The 19524-nt window shown below is 40.5% G+C and overlaps 1 protein-coding gene across 1 annotated transcript in view; it reads right to left on the bottom strand.

The window, feature by feature from the left end:
* The window catches only part of LOC126259436 (importin-4-like), a 151154-nt gene that overhangs the window by 34652 nt on the left and 96978 nt on the right, over nucleotides 1-19524 (bottom strand). Inside the window, exons 11-12 of the mRNA XM_049956251.1 lie at nucleotides 18528-18642; nucleotides 8029-8107 (exon numbers count right to left, since the gene is read on the bottom strand). Of these exons, the coding sequence (XP_049812208.1) occupies nucleotides 8029-8107; nucleotides 18528-18642 (194 nt within the window). The remainder of the gene's footprint in view (nucleotides 1-8028; nucleotides 8108-18527; nucleotides 18643-19524) is intronic.

Genomic DNA, 19524 nt, shown 5'->3' with positions numbered 1-19524 from the left:
GGTTTGGGATAAAAGTTGTCAGGAAGAGTTTGATAAAATTAAGCAAGAGTTGAGGAAGCAACACTTATTATACAGACCTGATTTTAATTTACCATTTTGTTTGAACACTGATAGCAGTAATTATGGGCTTGGAGCAGAGTTATTTCAAGAAAGAGTAGAGAATGGAGTTAAAATACATTGTACCATAGCATTTGCAAGCAGAATGTTGCTCAAGCATGAGAAAAATTATACAGTCACAGAGAAGGAACTTTTGGCAATTCATTGGGCTTTTACAAAATTTAGAATTTACCTTATTGGACATAAAACCATAGTATTTTCGGATCACAAAGCTTTGAGTTACTTACAAGAGTGCAAATTATACCACAATAGGTTGGCCAGATGGGCAATTTTTCTGCAACAGTTTGACTTTGAAATCAAACACATAAAAGGTTCTGAGAATGTAGTAGCTGACATGTCTGCTTGTGTCTGTATGTGTGGATGGATATGTGTGTGTGTGCGCGCGCGCGCGCGAGTGTATACCTGTCCTTTTTTCCCCCTAAGGTAAGTCTTTCCGCTCCCGGGATTGGAATGACTCCTTACCCTCTCCCTTAAAACCTACATCCTTTCGTCTTTCCCTCTCCTTCCCTCTTTCCTGATGAGGCAACAGTTTGTTGCGAAAGCTTGAATTTTGTGTGTATATTTGTGTGTCTATCGACCTGCCAGCGCTTTTGTTTGGTAAGTCTCATCATCTTATATATATATATATATATATATATATATATATATATATATATATATATATATATATATATATATTAAGGCAAATATAGAAAAAAAAAACACACTACACTATATATGTCCAGTATTAATTTTACTGTACAATATGTAAGCATAATGAAATAGCATTAATATTTAAAAAAAAAAAAAACAATTAAATCTTATTCTAGCAAAGGAGTTTTACCTTTCTATTATTTTCAATCGGTATGCTGTATGTTAGAATATTTCTCATGTATGTTTTATACCATGTATATTTGTCATGTCAAATAATTTCTTTACTTGAATTTTTTTGTGTATGAGATTGATGGGGAAGTATCATTGCGACAACAACCAGTAACAAGTCCACAGATTCAAAGAGTCCAAATTTGGAAGAGGTTATCAGACTGCATCATTAGTGTACTAATTGTGTAATACAGATCCATTACTGAGAGTGGTCGGGATTTTGTTGTATATGTCATAACAACAAAAGCCCTGGGGAGCAGTTGTAATGGATCTGGGAAATGTTATTTTTTTACCATATTTTTCGATACCGAAGTGTAAATGTTTTCTTATATTTTTGTCAGAATTTATTATAATTTGTCTTATTATATGTTAATTTACCTCTGTTTTTGAGAGTGAAAGCATATTGTTTACTATTAGGAAATGTATTGAAGAACAGCAAAGAGACTGATTACAAATGGAAACTTGTGGATTGTGTAAAGTATCTTTGACGTTGGAGTCGTCTTTGGACTATAGTCAGTCGGCAGCTAACTTTTTGTGTGTGTGTGTGTGTGTGTGTGTGTGTGTGTGTGTGTGTGTGTGTGTGTGTTGATGGAAGAACAATGTGAAGGTCGAAGTCATGAATAATTTTGAATTATGTTACTATTATTTTTGTATTGACTAAAACGAAGAAACTACATTTGAAGAAACTGTATTTGAAACACCAAAATGAGAGAAACACTTTGAACCACGTCTTTTCTGCAGCCGACAACGATGCATTGTGGAATCATACTTAGACAACTGAAGCCAAGACTTATATCGCCTTGCAAACGTCTAATGGAAAAGGTACTGTCACGAAATATGGCAAATTTAAGTTTATAAAAAAATAGTGACCATATTTCACCGTAAAGATGTTTTATTTTTGCCCAGACTTGGGAAGGTGACGTGTAGCACCCAATGGTGGAGACTTATCTCTCCCAACACTCCTCCTTCCATTGTTTGGTAATTTAGTGACCGCAGGCAGGGAGCCATTTAAAGGCTATAAGGTGCTCCAGGGAAGGGTGTTGCTTATGCCGCTGTAGAACTCGCTGACACTCCTCAACTGCTTCAGCAACTTCCGGCGACCACCAAGGGACTGCCTTACGCCTCGGGCACCCTAAAGAGCAAGGGATTGCATTTTCTGCTGTGGAAACAATTATGATAGTCATCCACTCAACCATCACATCAATGTTACCATTTGGGGGGAGATTCAGCAGTGACAGCAGAGGTGAAAGTTCCCCAGTCTGCCTTGTTCAAAACCCATCTGGGCAGGTGTCCGTGTGCCTAACGCTGGGACAGTGACAGGAAGATGAGGACGTGGTCACTACCACGTAAGTCGTCGTGTGCTCTCCAGTGGATAGATCGGAGAAGTCATGGCCTCCAAATTGATAAATCAATGGCCGAGTAACTACCATGAGCCACTCTAAAATGTGTGGCCGCCCCAGTATTTAAGATGCAGAGGTCGAATTGTGACAAAGTTTCGAAATCTCTGCCTCGGCCAGTAAGCATGGTACCACCACACAAGGGGTTGTGGGCATTAATATCTCCCAAAAGTAGGAGAGGTTTAGGGAGTTGATACTCAGCGCAGCTAATACATTCAGGGGTACTGCACCATCTGGAGGAAGATACACATTGCAGACAGTTATTTCCTGTGTCGTCCTTATCCTGACAGCCACAGCTTAAGAGATGTTTGAAGGGGCATAGGTTCACTACAGACCGAGTTTAGGACATAAACACGAACTCCATCCAACACTCGATTATAGTCACTACAGTTCCTGTAATATCCCTTATAGCCGTGGAGGGCAGGGGTTCGCATTGCTGGGAACCAGGTTTCCTAGTGGACAATGCAGATAGCAGGTGTAGAACTTGACAGTTGCCGTAGCTCAGCCAGGTGTTGGAATGAAACGCCACAATTACACTGGTGGATGACATCGTGAGACTGGGAAGGCATGAAACAATGAGGCAGTTTACTTCTCAGGGTCACCTGCTGCCACTGATTTATTGCCTGAGCAGTTTATGTCCATTGTGTCTGAGGGTCTGGCGAGGTCTAGGGCCTCAGCAGATGCCAAAATCTCCAATCCATCCTCAGCTGCACGGATTGTAGGTAGCGGTGGTGTGGGTGCCACCGCAATTTCCTTGGTCTTAGGGGTTTTCTTTCTGGATTTCTCTCGATGCTCCTTTGGTTTCCTGGCTGGGCAGACTTCACTGGCTTAGTCTCAGGGATTGAGGACAAGCGTGAAGCCCTACGACCAGCTGCTTTTGGGCTCATCAGCCACTGGCGGGTGTAGTCTTTCCCACTAAAAGAAACCTGGGAAGGAAGTGACCCAAGAGGCCCCTTCCTAGCGAGAGAAGCCGAAGACGACTTACGCTTATCCAGCTTTTAAGTGGGGACGGATGTCCCCGATGGTTTGGGGGGGGGGGGGGGGTGTTGCTCCCGAAGTAGATGCTGCAGGAGCAACAGGGAGGGAAATGCCCCCACCATCATCGGGCAGGTGTAGTCTTCTGGCTCTGAGAGGTGACCTGGGTTGGCGGAGCGGATGGTGCCAGAACTGTTGTAGCGGTGGTGTAAGACGATGTCATAAGCACAGGATGCAGGCGCTCGAATTTTCTCTTAGCCTCAGTATAGGTCAGTCTGTCCAGGGTCTTGTACTCCATGATTTTCCTTCCTTTCTGGAGAATCCTGCAGTCAGGCTAGCAAGGCCATGGTGCTCTCCGCAGTTGACATAGATGGGAGGCGGGGCACATGGACTATCGGGATGTGATGGGCGTCCACAATCTCAGTATGTGATGCTGGAAGTACAACAGGAAGACACATGGCCGAACTTCCAGCACTTAAAGCACCGCATCGGGAGAGGGATATAGGGCTTTACATCACACCGGAAGACCATCACCTTGACCTTCTCGGGCAGTGTATCAGCCTCAAAGGCCAAGATGAAGGCACTGGTGGCAATCTGATTATTCTTCGGACCCCGGTGGACACGCTGGACGAAATGTCCACCTTGGCACTCTAAATTGGGGCGCAGCTCATCATCAGACTGCAAAAGAAGGTCTCTGTGAAATATGATACCCTGGACCATATTTAAGCTCTTATGGGGCGTGATGGTTACAGAAACATCCCCAGCTTGTCACGAGTGAGTAATGCCCATGACTTGGCAGAGGATGCTGTTTTGATGAAGACTGACCCAGATCTCATTTTGGACAAACCCTCCACCTCCCCAAACTTGTCCTCTAAATGCTCAACAAAAAACTCAGGCTTCATCGTCACAAAAGATGACGCATCAGCTCTCTAACATACAAGGTACATGGGTGAATAAGATCCGCTGCCATCCTAAGCCTGACGTTTCTCCCATGGTGTGGGCAGGGAGGGAAACAATTTGGGGTTGTACTTGTGTGCCGTGAATTGCGCTTGTGATCGCTTATAGAGACTGGTGGTGTTTCACCACCAGCAACAAATGATCGACTGTCATCCACTCTTATGCCCCCCACTCTGACCAGGGGCCCTCCCCACGGCACTACCCAGCTGCAGCAAAGGCCACCTGGCAGGATGGCCATTGCCGGGATTCCCAATGCCCCAGAGAAATGGGCATCTACCCCTTGGCAAACATGGGGAGTTAACCGCGCAGGCAGAGCGATCCCCGTGTGGTCAAGGGTCTACAAGCAACATTGTGCATGGCAGCCCCACCACAACGGACTAGCTACTGTGCTGGATATCAGGTGCAAAAGAAGTCCATGGTCATCATCAGCACAGAAATCGACACTGCATAGTGCATGGTGGAAAACGCATGCACCCAGGAAGATGTCCTCGCCCAAGAAATGAAGAATGGGCAGGACTGCAATGCGACGCCGAATAAGTGGGCTAAGGATATGAATACACGATGGACACGATGCACCTTGTAACGCACCCTTCCCAAATTGGCTCTCCTATTCTAACCCCCGGACCTGCAGGGGGATTTGAACAATGACATGAATGTCTGATCTGGGTTCGAAATCTTCTAAATGGTCGTCCTCAAAGAGTTGATTTTTAAATGAGAGTCAAACGCTCTGTGATTTAAGAAATTCATCACACATAGTTCATCTTGCATAAAAGGAAATTTATGTTAAAAGTAAAGCTTTTCAGGCAACCATTCACAATATTTTCCTGCGATTTGTTAGAAACATGTTCGTTTCAGCAGTTGCTAGAGAGCGCCAGGTAATAGGCATCACCATGTTTGCGCAGCTACGATGACGCACAAAGTCCACATGTTCGTACGTGTAAAACATTCGAAGTTCTTACATTATGTCATAAAAGAAACAAGACAGAGGATACTCCAAGAGCATCAGAATTTCATGAACGATACTAAAATGCGTAATTCGGCGTGGAGTGCACATTCGTATGTCCAGATTCTGATTTAAATTTTCTTGGAGTACCAGTACTGTATTATCTCATGTTTGGTTCTTTATTATGGCATAATGCCAAACGTGCTAGAAGATTCAAACGTGCACTCAAAACGCATGAAACTAGCCAATAGTGAGGAATTAAACACTTCATTTCAAATAAATTGACTGCCTTGGCGTAAAAGGTTAATGAAAACCAAATTTCTTTATCAATCCAACAAAAATAACTTCATTTTTCTGCAAGGCAATTAATGCTTGACAGTCAGAAAGGTGGAAATAAAATAAAAGCAGAAACAAACAACATTTTAGCTTTCTGTAATTATGTGAATGTATTTTAATTCATTTGACAGCTCCCAGCCACAGAAATCCATTTTGTTTTCATTTGACGTGAGAGCAATAAATGAAGAGGATACAGCAAAATCACTAAACGTGAACACGGGTTGCTAGGAGACTACCCACCTCCCCACTACAACTCTGACTGCTCTGTGCATGAGCCCTGGTTCTATGGAGGTGTGACGCCAAAAATTTAAAATCTGACTTTTTAAAAAATGTGTTCATTTTGTAGTGCACATCTTTCTGAAGACAGTGACAATAAAACATGAGTGTTCGAGGAAATGTAAGAAATGTTATTTGGTCTTAAGTGTGCCAAATTACTGTGCCACACCTCTTCACACAGTATTGTTCTATCATACGTCATTGTGTTCCATTCTGTGGAATTCAAACATGTAATATTTTTTAATGGATGTCATCGAACTATATTCAGGACAGTGGAAATTAAGATGTCCTGTGGTGCCTCTCCTGCTCCAGTCGGCTGGTTTGACATCCTGCCCCTCTTAAATCCAGCTCTTAATATTGGATGGGATTATTTCTAACAAGGGGAACAAGAACTCTTCAGAAAATTTGCACTCTCTATTGCCTATTAGCTAATAACTTGCTGTTTTGTGTGACACAAAATTACATATAGGATACACAGAACCAGTAATGACAAGCGACAAGCACGACAGTACACATTTCTTCAATCCTCAAGTCCTGACATTTTTTTCCTCTCTAATCTTGCTGCAGCTTTATGTTGTATGCTTTCCTTTGTGGGAAAGAATCTATTACCTCATCAAAGTTTGTCAAATTTTTTGCTACATGAAAAAATGAGATGCCGTTCTCTAATACTGAAAAACCTGTTAATACAAATAGTATCCAAGAGTGGTGTGGTTTCTCCATCTGATTACGTGTATTTTCTCACTCTGTGTTAGATAAAATGAAATAGGCCTGCCTAATATTGCAGCAGTTTTTTCACACACACACACACACACACACACACACACACACACACACACACACACACACACCAAATAAATGGACTGTTTTGGCACAAATGGTCATTTTAATAACACAACAGAATATAATACATGAAGTACCAATATGAAATGCCTATCAGGCCTCCTACAAGCAAAAAGCTTTATGTTAGGAAATAGTTTCGTAGTTCCTTCATACATTCCCAGCTTCTCAAGCTTGAGACCTAGAAGTAGTAGCCTGAAATTTTTATATAAATTTGGAATCTTCATATTCTTCCATAATTTATATCATGTCCCCCGTTTCATCTCCTTCCTCGTTCTAATACACAATCTTATGACCAATTCTGTAACTATTCCTTCCAGCGTCAAAACTTCTTCTCGGGTTAACTTCACTAACCCTACCTCAATCACCAGTTTAGTTATCCACTATTATTCTCTGGTTAGACATTATTATGTATTCGTACAATGCATTTCCGCACTTCTTCCAGAACAGAACTGTATAACTGACTCTTACTACCGTAGCGGCCTGGCCAAAAATTTTCTAACAACATTTCATTTTCTTGGATCAAACGAGAAGAAAACATTATCTTTCTTACCTATTATTCCTGTTAGTAATTTATTTCCATTCTGGTAGTCTTAATCTATGGATTTCACTAGTAATAACAACAATGCTGATCATTCGCAAACCCAGTCAACCACATGAACAGTGATTGGGTTTCACCTGTTCAGCTTTATTCCACTCAGCTAGTATAGCCTGTCCCCTTTTGTCTGCAGGAAAGTTCATTTCTAGATGCGATGGGGATTCCCCTGGCAAAGACATCACTTACACTATGCACGCATTCAAAAATCAACTTATGATTCATTCGGAAATCAACTTAGAATGTGTTAAAAAATGTTCAAAAACCAACAGTGATGCATTTTAAAACCATATGAATAATCGATAGACCAATGTGTTCTGGATGATAGGCACTTTGTGAAACGCGGTTTTTTCCTCAAGGATATGAATCTGAGGACAGAAGGACCTCGGTGGTGCTATCTGCACTCAATCGGTAACTCTGAACACCTTCACCTTTTCTCTGTGAAAGATCGTATTATTGCCTAATTGAGTCTGGCCCACCCTGTAACTGTATTCTAAAGCTCCAAAATTTTTTATTCTATCTTGTTTATGCATGTTACTAACACAAGAGTAGTACGTCAAGTGCAAATTGTTATGGTTTTTTCCATTTAAATTTCTCAAAAACAGGCAGGAAATATATATGCATAGCAAGAACTGCTATTTTTGTTTTTGATAATGTGTAGTTAATTTCTTACACTGCTGGAAGGTGCATACCACTGATTCTGTTCACGATATGGAAAACAAATCAATACTCACCCTGTGTGTAGAGCCAGCTCTCTCAATGCCAAACAAGCCTCTTCCTTCTCTTCCATATAGGAGTTTTCCACTGTATAGTCTGAAAACAAAAAATGAATAACTTACTGTAGCATAATTACGAACAATCTGCTACAGATGAACTATTATTTTCACCACCACCACCAATAAAAAAAATGAATGAAAGAAAATTCAACAGTGAGAAGGAGATGGAGTACTCTAAAAAATAGCAAACAACAAATGAGTAATTTTAGATACCTGATCCCAGTTGGTCAGTACAAAGGTAAAAAATATAAAAATAATAATGCATAGTCAAAATTATACCAAAATGCCATCTTCCTTTGTTAAACATTCCAGAGACAAATACAGGTGCCTCATTAGATCTCCAGGTTCGGGGGTGGGGAGTGGGGAAGCAGCATGGAAAGGATAAATCCAGAAGAAATAAAGCTCTGTATATCGGGGCTTGGAATGTTCAGATTTTGCAGCATGTAGTTGCAGCTGTGGCGGTTACGACGCTAAGTACTGAAAGTTATTTGTGCACTTTTATACAGTTATTAAATTTAATTGTTTTCAACAGTGTTTCATGCTGTTTGTGGCGAAATAATGATTTAATAAACTTTTGGAAACATTCGCTCGCTGTGTTTTGTAGAGTTTTCTGTGCATTGAAGTTGTTTAGTAAATTTCATGCTTTAGTTTTCAGCTGGCATTTCTTATTATATTTCAGTGTTTTAACTTCATTGAGTGTTCCAGTGGCCACTTGAATTTTGGGTTTTGGCTAATAATTTTGTGAAGTTTTGTTGGTATTGTCAGTGTATGGACCACACACCCTCTCCAGGTTTGGACAAAGTTTCAATGCCACTATCGAATCTGACATGTTATGTTCCACAATTGCTTAGTACTCTCTGTGGAAGATATCAAAAGTCCTGATGACTAGCAAAACAGCACGAATCAGAAAAAGTAACTGGAGTTTTTTAGACATCGCTACAAAATTCTTTTCATAAAAACAAATGGAATAAGGAATCCAATGAAAAGAATAGTTTACTCTTTTTGTGTGTGTATTAATTTTAAGGTAATCACATTTGAAAAGTGTAAATTTTTGGTTTCTATCTTACCAAAATTTCTTCACAAACAATTCCATATCTGACATATTATGGCTTTATGAAATTATACTAAAAATAAATGAAACGTGTAAAAAATTCAAGTAGCTTTAAGTAAACAGCTTAGTATCCTAAAATCCTTAGTATCCGTTGGCCTCCGACACTTACTGAAATGTATCATCAGCTTGGGATCGTGTGTAAAGAAACCCTTATTGGGTTTGGGAACATATGGCGAAGAAATTCACCCATGGCTCCTGTTGCACAGCTATCGGGCATGGGCCCCTATGGTGATGGGGGGGGGGGGTGCTGTTTTCCACACTTTAAAAGAAATTGGCTGTTGTTAAACCACCATGGCCCATACCAACACATTTATGTAACTTTTCATGTGTTCACTAATGTATCATATTAACCGCAGATTAGACTAACAAATAGAATATTGCAGTTTAAAGCAGAATTAAACTTGCACATCAATGTCTTTACACAATAAAGACATCATAACAGTTTTCCAGCAGATGAATCCACTCCCAAAAAATATCGGGACAACTGCTGTGAACTTTATCAAAATTTACACAGTATGACAGTGGTGTAAAACGATATGTGCCGCAGCTGTCGTGCAACAATTTTACCACCATGATCTCCACTGCCTTGATAAAGCACAGTTAAATTGCGAAGCTTGTAACCAGTTTTGATTGTGTAGTTATATCAGAAAAACTGACTGAAATAAGTCACAATCAATTGTTACAAGTTGTCACATTTTTTAAATGTTATTTGGACTTCCTAGCCCATCACAACTTTTGATATTGCTGTCATCAGAAAGTAATAACTAATTGTAGAACATAAAAGATATCAGTTTTCAAAGAAGTGGGCCAAATATTGCAATTTTGGCATTTTTTAGAAAAAAAAAATGACAACTTTGAAACTTCCTGGCAGATTAAAACTGTGTGCCCGACCGAGACTCGAACTCGGGACCTTTGCCTTCCGCGGCAAAGGTCCCGAGTTCGAGTCTCGGTCGGGCACACAGTTTTAATCTGCCAGGAAGTTTCATATCAGCGCACACTCCGCTGCAGAGTGAAAATCTCATTCTGGAATGACAACTTTGCCATCAATTTGTAAGCCATTGAAAAGCAGTAGGAGAATAAAATTTTGTATTTTAAGACCTTGTACTAGTAAGTTATTACATGGAAGGTTTCTTGTGTATCCCTTAACTACTTCTGGATATATAAAAAGCTAAGCTTCACATATTTCATGTATATATTTTTTTGCTGATGTACTTCAAATTATCCATATGAAAACTACTCAGAAAATCCATTTTTGAATTATTTCACTTCAGGAATAACAAAAAGTTGTACAAGATGACGTAGTTTAGTTTCTTTCAAGAAAATATTACTGGAGATGATATGTCTAAAAGTTACTGGAAACTCACAGGCACTATGGGGTCAAACAAATGACTAGGTGTCTGGAAGTATTGAATTATCTCAAAATTTTACCAATGTTCATTATGAACATGAGATTGTTCATATAGAATTTCGTCAAAATCTGTGGTGATCATGTGGGAACCTCTAGACCACTTGGCATGATACGGCCCTATTGAGTGTCCCTTTTGTAGTGACTGACTGGTCTAGCTGCATCTGGGGGTCTACAGTATCATCCTCCCTGTATACGGAATTTTTGCATTCACTATTGCTTTTCCAACGTGGATGTTGCTGAATGCCAACTGCAGGGTGCCATACAAAAGGCACAATTCTGGGCTCTCGTCTATGGCTTCCTGTTTTCAGCTGTTAAGACATGTATCAAGCATTTGTTGCTATCATATTGTCCATCCACAATCAGAACGCAATGACCAGCAGCCCAGTATGTTTGTCTTACTGCTTTTTGGGACTGGGTTTTTGATAACCTGTTGATGTGGCTTCCACATCTTTTCCAGCTTAAATGAACATGCTGCTCTTTGCTGCTTCAGTAGCACCAGCAGGGACACAGACTACTCTACAAAGCTCTGCTCCTCTCATGTCTTGTTTATAGAAGTTTTACATATGACTTGGCATTGCCTTCAGCATTGCAGATTCTGGATCCAATAGGCTATTGGCAGGGCATTGCAGACAACCCCCTCTGAAAAGCTTACTAGTGAAGGCTGGTGTCTTACTACAGATCAGGCACCATTGACTGCTTTTCAACTATATGATGCACATTCACAGCTTCCCTCAATATTCAATCTACCGTGCCCTTTTCTCCTGGTAGGGATATCCACCTCTCACAACAGAGGCCCAGGACTGGAGTGATTAACGCAGTTCGCATGCAATGTCTGCACTCAGAACTCTGACTTCCCCCATTGTCGCCTCTTGTCAGGTAGCAATAATGTATGCTTCCATACTAGGTACCCTATCCTCAGATCTCTCTCTACCTATCCTTTGGACCAATAGACTGTTGACCGCCTAGGTTTTTTGCCACCTTTTCCTTGCCATCCTCTATTCATTTTCAGGTTCGGAAATGGTACACACTATTGGCTCTATGGTCAACAGGCAAACCGATTTTACCAGACACATGCAAGGTGCAGTGAACAATACTCCTTGCTTAACGAGCATAGAGAATTAGTGACCATCATTAGAACCCTCAGTTACATCTGTTCTTACACTAGTGAGACATTCTTAATCGGCAAGCTATTGACTAGCACTGCCCTCGACATCCACTGATGGTGACTACTCATGATCTCCTTTCATATCTCCATTGATGTGGATGGTCGTTCACCTTTGTCTGGACCCCAGGTCACGCTGACCAGTTGGCCAAGTCTGCTACCAGGATGCCAACTTTGGAGATGGGAGTACAATAACTGGACCTTTGGTCAACTCTATGCTGTCAGTTGTTGAAGGCTTGTAACATGGGTTGGTGTCCCCTCATTTCTCCTAATAAATTGTAGCAATAAAGGGGACTCCGACCATGTGGCAGTCTTCCCTGCATGCTCTTTTGCAGAGAAACTACCATTCTGTCAACTTCATATTGGCTACACTTGGCTGAACCATCACCATGTTCTATGATGTGAGGATCCAACCCACTGTCGGCATGGTGCCATTCTGACATAGGTCCACATCCTACTGGGGTGCCCTAAGTTGGCCACCTTGTTACGAAACCTCAAATCAGCTGACACACTGCCTTTGGGGTTAGCGGACAATGACAGTGGTTGATATGGTTTTATTTTTCAATCTGTGAACATAGTTTCTACTCCTCTGTGTGAGGTAAGTCACATTGGCTTTTTGGCCACTTGAGGGGTGCCTCATTGCCTGCTCCTTTATATGGAGTCCATGGCTGCCCTTGTTTCAGAGTTCAACCTGCCTCCTACCCTTCCCACATTTTTTCCTTCTTCTTTTATTATTATTATTATTATTATTATTATTTTAAACCTGACTGATTTACTCACTTGTCATTCTTTTTCCAGAGACAATATTCACTTGTCTGCATTGCTAGTTTTTCTTGTGCTGACGGGAGGGGGGGGGAGGGTTTACATAGACACCAACTGGATAACTGGATGCAAAGGATGGGTCTCCCAACGTGTACCGTGTCCCAGGAATGTTGCTGAAGTAAGAGGTCCCAGTCAGCATTGTCAATAGCCCATCTGGATAGATGGCTGGGTGAGTGATGCTGAGTGAATGACAAATGATCATTTCCTGTTTGTTCACACAGGTCATCATGAACTCTCCAATGACCAAGTAAGATTAATATGCCACATGAAATATGTGTAGGCACCAGCATTCATCAGGAAAATCGAACTCTGTGAGCAAAGTTTCAATAGCTTTACAGCTACCAATGGCCATAGTTCCACGTAACATATGATTGTGTGCACTGAAGTTGCCCAAAATGAGGAAATGGGGGAGAGGGGAGCTGATGAGACATCAGTGCAAACAGTACAGTCAGACACTTTGCTACTGGGAGAGAGATACAAATTACAGACGGTAAAATCTACATATGTCCTCACACAAACAGTCACAGCCTCCAAAGTTGCATTGAGTGGCACACGTTCACTGTAAACAGAGTCCAGAACAACCGTGAAAACTCCACCCGACACATTGCCATAATCAGCAAAATTTCTAAAATAGCCCCAATAGCTGTGGGGTTGGTCCACAATGCTGGGAACTAAGTGTCCTGGAGGACAAGGCAGAGAGCAGGGGAAATACATAAGAGACATAGTAGTTCAGTGAGGCAATAGAAAAAACTGCTACAATGCCACTGGAGTATCATGGTATCAGTTTCCTGTGGGGACATGAAGAGACCAAGGTGGCAGGTCATACCCCCAGGGTCATCTTCTGCCACTGGTTGTGAGGATACAGCACCAATACACCCTGATTCTGAATCAGATCATATGGAGGGAGGGGGGGGGGGGGGGGAATGATGCAGTGCCACAAGGAACTCCGCCCCGGGTGCAGATGTGGAACATGCAGTTCTGGACAGCATGGGGACCATCACAACCTCCCCCATCTTGGCAGCCCTTGTCCCCCTTAGCCTTCAAGGATTTCAATGTCTGAGGGGACTTGTCTGCTCTAGTTTCAGAAACAAAGAAGGAATGAAAATATCTACAACCAGTAACCTGTGCTCCTTCAGTTACTGGCTGGTACACAGTTATAAATAAGCAGAATCCTGGGAGGAAAGAGTGCTGAGGAACCCTTTCTTGGTGATGGACACCGTAGAAGGGTGTTGCTTCTCCGGCTGGGGATCAATATCTCCAGAGGGTGGAGACTGACACTCCCAAAGTGGGCATGGGAGAAACAGTAGGAGGAGTGCCCCAAACAAGAGGGGAGCAGATGCGGTCAAGTGGCTCCAATAGCCTGATACGAAAGGCACAAAGAGCAAGGGTACCATCACTAGAGTGGTTGATGTCTTAGACACAGCAAACAGACGTATGTGAAGGACGAAAACCATCCTATTTGTTGTCGGCTTCCTGATATGCAAGTCAGTCAAGAGTCTAAATTAATAGAGGGAAACATTCCACGTGGGAAAAATATATCTAAAAACAGAGATGATGTGACTTACCAAACGAAAGCTCTGGCACGTCGATAGACACACAAACACAAACATACACACAAAATTCAAGCTTTCGCAACAAACTGTTGCCTCATCAGGAAAGAGGGAAGGAGAGGGAAAGACGAAAGGATGTGGGTTTTAAGGGAGAGGGTAAGGAGTCATTCCAATCCCGGGAGCGGAAAGACTTACCTTAGGGGGAAAAAAAGGACGGGTATACATTCGCACACACACACACATATCCATCCACACATATACAGACACAAGCAGACATTTAAATATGTCTGCTTGTGTCTGTATATGTGTGGATGGATATGTGTGGATGGATATGTGTGTGTGTGTGTGTGTGTGTGTGTGTGTGTGTGTGTGTGTGTGTGTGTGTGTGCGCGCGAGCGAGAGTGTATACCCGTCCTTTTCCCCCCCTAAGGTAAGTCTTTCCGCTCCCGGGATTGGAATGACTCCTTACCCTCTCCCTTAAAACCCACATCCTTTCGTCTTTCCCTCTCCTTCCCTCTTTCCTGATGAGGCAACAGTTTGTTGCGAAAGCTTGAATTTTGTGTGTATGTTTGTGTTTGTTTGTGTGTCTATCGACGTGCCAGCGCTTTCGTTTGGTAAGTCACATCATCTCTGTTTTTAGATATATCAGTCAAGAGTCTTATTCTTGAATTTTCTTTTCTCTTTGGAATACAGTGCAGTCCTGTGAACAGGGTGACTGGTGCTTCTGCAGTTTATGCAGATGGGAGGGTAGAGGCAGAGGGGGCAGATGCATGAAAGGCGTGTTAATGTGCAACTGATGTCCACAACCTGTACAGACACGGCTGGGGCTACAATGTAAAGGCATGTGCCCAAATCTCAGGCATATGAAACACCACATGGGAGGAGGAACATATGGTTTCACATTGCAGCGGTACATCATCATCTTTTATCTTCTCAAGCAAAGAGTTGCCTTCAAGAGCAAAGATGAAGGCACCAGTGTCAACCCTATTGTCTGGATCCAACTAGACATGCCAGATGAAATGCACACCCCATCATCCCAGATTGTGATGAAATTGGTCACTAGTCTGTAGGTGGTGGTCATGGTGGATACCTTGTACTGTATGTACATAGTCCTGTGGGGGGAGGGGGGGGGGTTTGCACGATTGTTACAGGAATGTTACTGGCTTGTCATAGGAAGCAGCACACACAACTGAGTGGGGAAGCCGTTTTAATCAGAATTTAACCATTTTCATTTTCAAAATCGCTGCTACTTCCCCAAACCTGTCCTTAAGGACTTCAACAAAGAATAATGGCTTTGTGGTTAAAAAGCAATCTCTGTAAGTACTAGAGCAAAGTAAGTATTGTGGGGAATATTTCTCCCTTTGTCTCTCAGTCCTAAGCTACTCTAACGGCATAGTCCGGGAAGTAAACATTGTGGTGTCATCTCTCTTCATATTATAGTGGTCCTTTCTTTCAGAATGGACTGCTGGTGCATGCCGTCACCTGCAGAAGAAAGTATGATCCACTTCATTTGAGAATCTTCCACCTTGGTGTCACCCACTTCAACGAGGCCTCTCCCCAAGGGTGCCACCCAGCCACAAAAACTGCCACCTGGCCAGTAAAGCACTGCCTGGATTACCAGTGCCCCAGCCACAATGGGTACATAATACTTGTCATATATGAGAAGTTTCCAGCTCAGGCACAAATAATATGATCCCTGCATGGTTAGAGGTGTACCACCATGCAGATACTTAAGGAAACATACTATATTCACTTCCATACAATAAACAGTCATACCAACAATTCGTGTAGCAGAACAAGTCTGTAATGAGAGTACAATGCTCCCAATTTTTCAGAGTACATGCTAATGAAACCTTGAACTGGAAGAAGAATATTACTGAGCTTCTCAAAAAATTAAGTTCAGCTACTTTTGCTCTACATGTAATTGCAAATCTTGGAAACAAATGAATAAAACTCATGACATTTTGCATGTTTCCACTCTATGTATTGTGGAGTAATTTTCTGGGGTAACTGCCCTGTAGAAATGGCAGTGACAATGAGGGTTCACCCAAGAATGTCATGTAGATACCTCGTCAAAGAGCTGTCCGTTTTCATTGCACCATCACCATACATAATCACTAATGAAAGTCATCATAAATAACACATCACAATATGAGAAGAACAGTGAGATTCATACCTACAACGCTAGAGTGAAAAATGACATTTATTGTCCATTATTAAAGCTGACAGTGGCTCAAAAAGGAGTTCAACATGCAGTCATTAAAATCTTATTTGCCCAGTAAAATAAAATTGTCCGACAGGTAATAAAGCAAATTTTAAATCTAAAAATCATTTCTTCTGGAAAAATATTAGTTTTACATGGGTGAGTTTCTACTTAAAAGTTGTAAAAAAGAGGAGGAGAAGAAGAAGATTTTAAGTATTATTGCAAGAGTACAGCTAGAAAGTGTTCAGTAATGTTAACATTAATCATTTTCACGTATCCTGTAAACTGATACATTCCATATCATTATGATAAAAGAATCATTCAAATTCATTGGTAAATGCACCAAACATCCAACTATCACTATTAGAAACTGCAATCTACAAGAACACCACAAAATTGGCACAATTCCAAAACAATGGAAACTGCTGTAAACAAAATTCCTTTACAAAGCCAAGAGAACCTACCTTCATGGAGTAAAGACTGAATTGGAAGTAAAATTCAAATAAGAGGCATTCAAAATCATGACATAAATGCACCTACCACTTCAGATAACTAGAAAATAAATATCAAAATAATTACATATATGAAAGGACAGTCAACTCTGTGGGGAAAAGAGATACCAGTAACTTACATAAGACAGTTAAAATTAAACTAAATGTGCACCAGCCTCAAAACTTCTGCTTCAAGAAGGAAAATTAACAACTGGCAATTAACAACAAAGTATACTGCAGGACAGAAATTTCTAAATATTGAAAGAAACTTACAAACTGTGTTAAGCCCACAAAGATATCTACAAAAATGTCCACTAAAAACGAGTCTACATTTACAAACATCAAATGAAGAAATTTTGAGTTATGCCCAAGTAGTAGTACAACCAAATTATTGTGCACCACCACCACCACCACCACCACCACCACCACCACCACCACCACCACCACCACCGAAATAAGATGGTACAAAATCCATAAAGGAAATTCCTGTGGAAATGGAAAACATTTGGCAAACAAAGAAAATGCTCACTCTCTGGAAAACTACATTGATACAGCCACTACATAAGAAAGGAGAGAGAACTGGTAATTAAAGATGATTTACCCTCTACATGTCACGCACAAAATTCTGTTTCAACGTCTTTGGGACAAGAACAAAAGCATAAATGAAAAAGTGTCAAATATCTGATGTTAGGGACCGAACAAGATCTTGTTCAGAACAAATTTTATTTCTGAAGCATTCTCAGGCACCAAAACATTTTATAAAAAGAAAGTATTGTACCTTTTCTATGTTTTTAAAAATTCTATTACTCAGATTGTAAATGTATTTCAGATTCTGAACATACACGGTCTGGATTTAAAAAACCACTTCAACCACTAAAGAAACAGACTGTTACGAAAGAGGATCTTTCAAACAAACAGAAATTTCTTTATCTGCAAGGTTTTTTTCCCCAATATTTTGTTGAAAACATTTAAGAAACTGGCCTAAAAAAGACTGGTTGTGATATTTGTTACCACAAAACGGAAACAGCTTTTAGATTTTCACAATGTGTTTACAACAAAAGCCTCAAAAATACACTGCTGTTGAATCAGTGTCTTTGTGGCATTAAAAAAACTCATTTTTAATGGAGTGAGAGAAGGGCAGGGTGGAGAGAATGGGAAGTGGGGGAGCAGAGAGAGAGAGAGAGAGAGAGAGAGAGAGAGAGAGAGAGAGAGAGAGAGAGAGAGAGAGAGGGGGGGGGGGGAATGATTAAAATAAAAGGTATCAGCAAAAATCTGATGTTAAAAATGACCAAATAATGAAATTCACAAGCACCATATACTAACCTTTATTCACACGTTATGTTAAATTTTATGCGCATATTAAAAACTAGAGTCGAACAGTAACTAGAAAGTCTATCTAATTCCACAAAACTCTTTCTAAATCAGATTGAGATAGACCACTGCAATAAAGAATGACTGAAAAGCAGCAGGAATAACCACATGAAATAAAAGTAGTTTTTGGCAGAAAGTCACAACTGAACATTTGTCCAGCTACAAAAATCTAAGTCTGAATAGGAAAAAACCTTTTTTGAGAGAACAAAAATTATACACACAAAAATGGGTAAAAAGATTCTGAAATGCTCTTTTTTGTTCACTGTGTGGCCCAATACAGCAGAAACTAGGAGGAGAAAGAGAAGAAGACATAATAATAGTAAAAATAATAACAACAACCTTGGAAATCATCATCTTCATCATCATCTCCTGACTCATTTTCAATGTCCTCCTCATCTGCTGTGTCACTTAAATCATATATTTGAAAATCATTTTCATCATCTTTGTATGTTGGCTGCAACAAAAAACATTGTTTTTATTAGCACCAGTCATGACTTAACAACACAATTATAAAAAGTAATTTTTTAACAAGCCATTATCCACAAGGACAGTTTTTGATACCAGCTGACAGCACAAATGCTTACAGCTCTCTCATAAGTAGAGACCGGATTATATGCATCATAAAAACCTTGAAATATGCGCGCAAGTATGAATGAAAAATTCTTAAAAATGCATAAAAAGTGTCGAAATAAGCAAGATCAAATAATAAAAAAGCATGGTAGTTAGTGAGTGCATTATATGTTAAAGTTGAATCTATGCAATTCAACTATGAGGATGAGTGCCACCCATGTGAAAAATCTGTACATTTAGAACGCTGATATTTTCTGAATACATTCTGGTAGAGGTTAGCAAGGGGGCCTTTCTTGGCTTGTTTTCTGAAAATTTGCAAAATCGGGATGCATACTGTTTTTCAACAATTGCTCCTTCTTTGCTATTATTGTTGGTAACAAACGGATGTGATGCGAGTGAGTTACAGTGAAACAATTGATATGTAAAGGACCAACTTCACGACGTATCGCACGCAGAGGGGCAAGCTCAAAAACTCCGTAATATTTTATTTAAGAAACAACATACACTCATGAATTTTTTTGAACAGCATTGACTTTTAATTAATACTATTGGACCAAAGAATCATTTACAATTTACTTTACATTTTTCTGCAATTGTAAACAAATGACCAAGTACTGTTCCAAAGGTTTGGTAGTAAGATTGTGTCTTCGATCACTCAAAACATATTTATAAGCTGTAAATAAGTTATACACAACTGCAACCAGTCACTTTTTTTCAATAATAATGCTTTATTACATTAACCGGTTTTCAAACCCTTTCAGGTTCA

The sequence above is a fragment of the Schistocerca nitens genome, chromosome 5, assembly GCF_023898315.1.
Source record: "Schistocerca nitens isolate TAMUIC-IGC-003100 chromosome 5, iqSchNite1.1, whole genome shotgun sequence".
Taxonomy (NCBI): domain Eukaryota; kingdom Metazoa; phylum Arthropoda; class Insecta; order Orthoptera; family Acrididae; genus Schistocerca; species Schistocerca nitens.
Note: the sequence above shows the minus strand (reverse complement) of the source record. Positions and strands in the feature narration are given on the sequence as shown.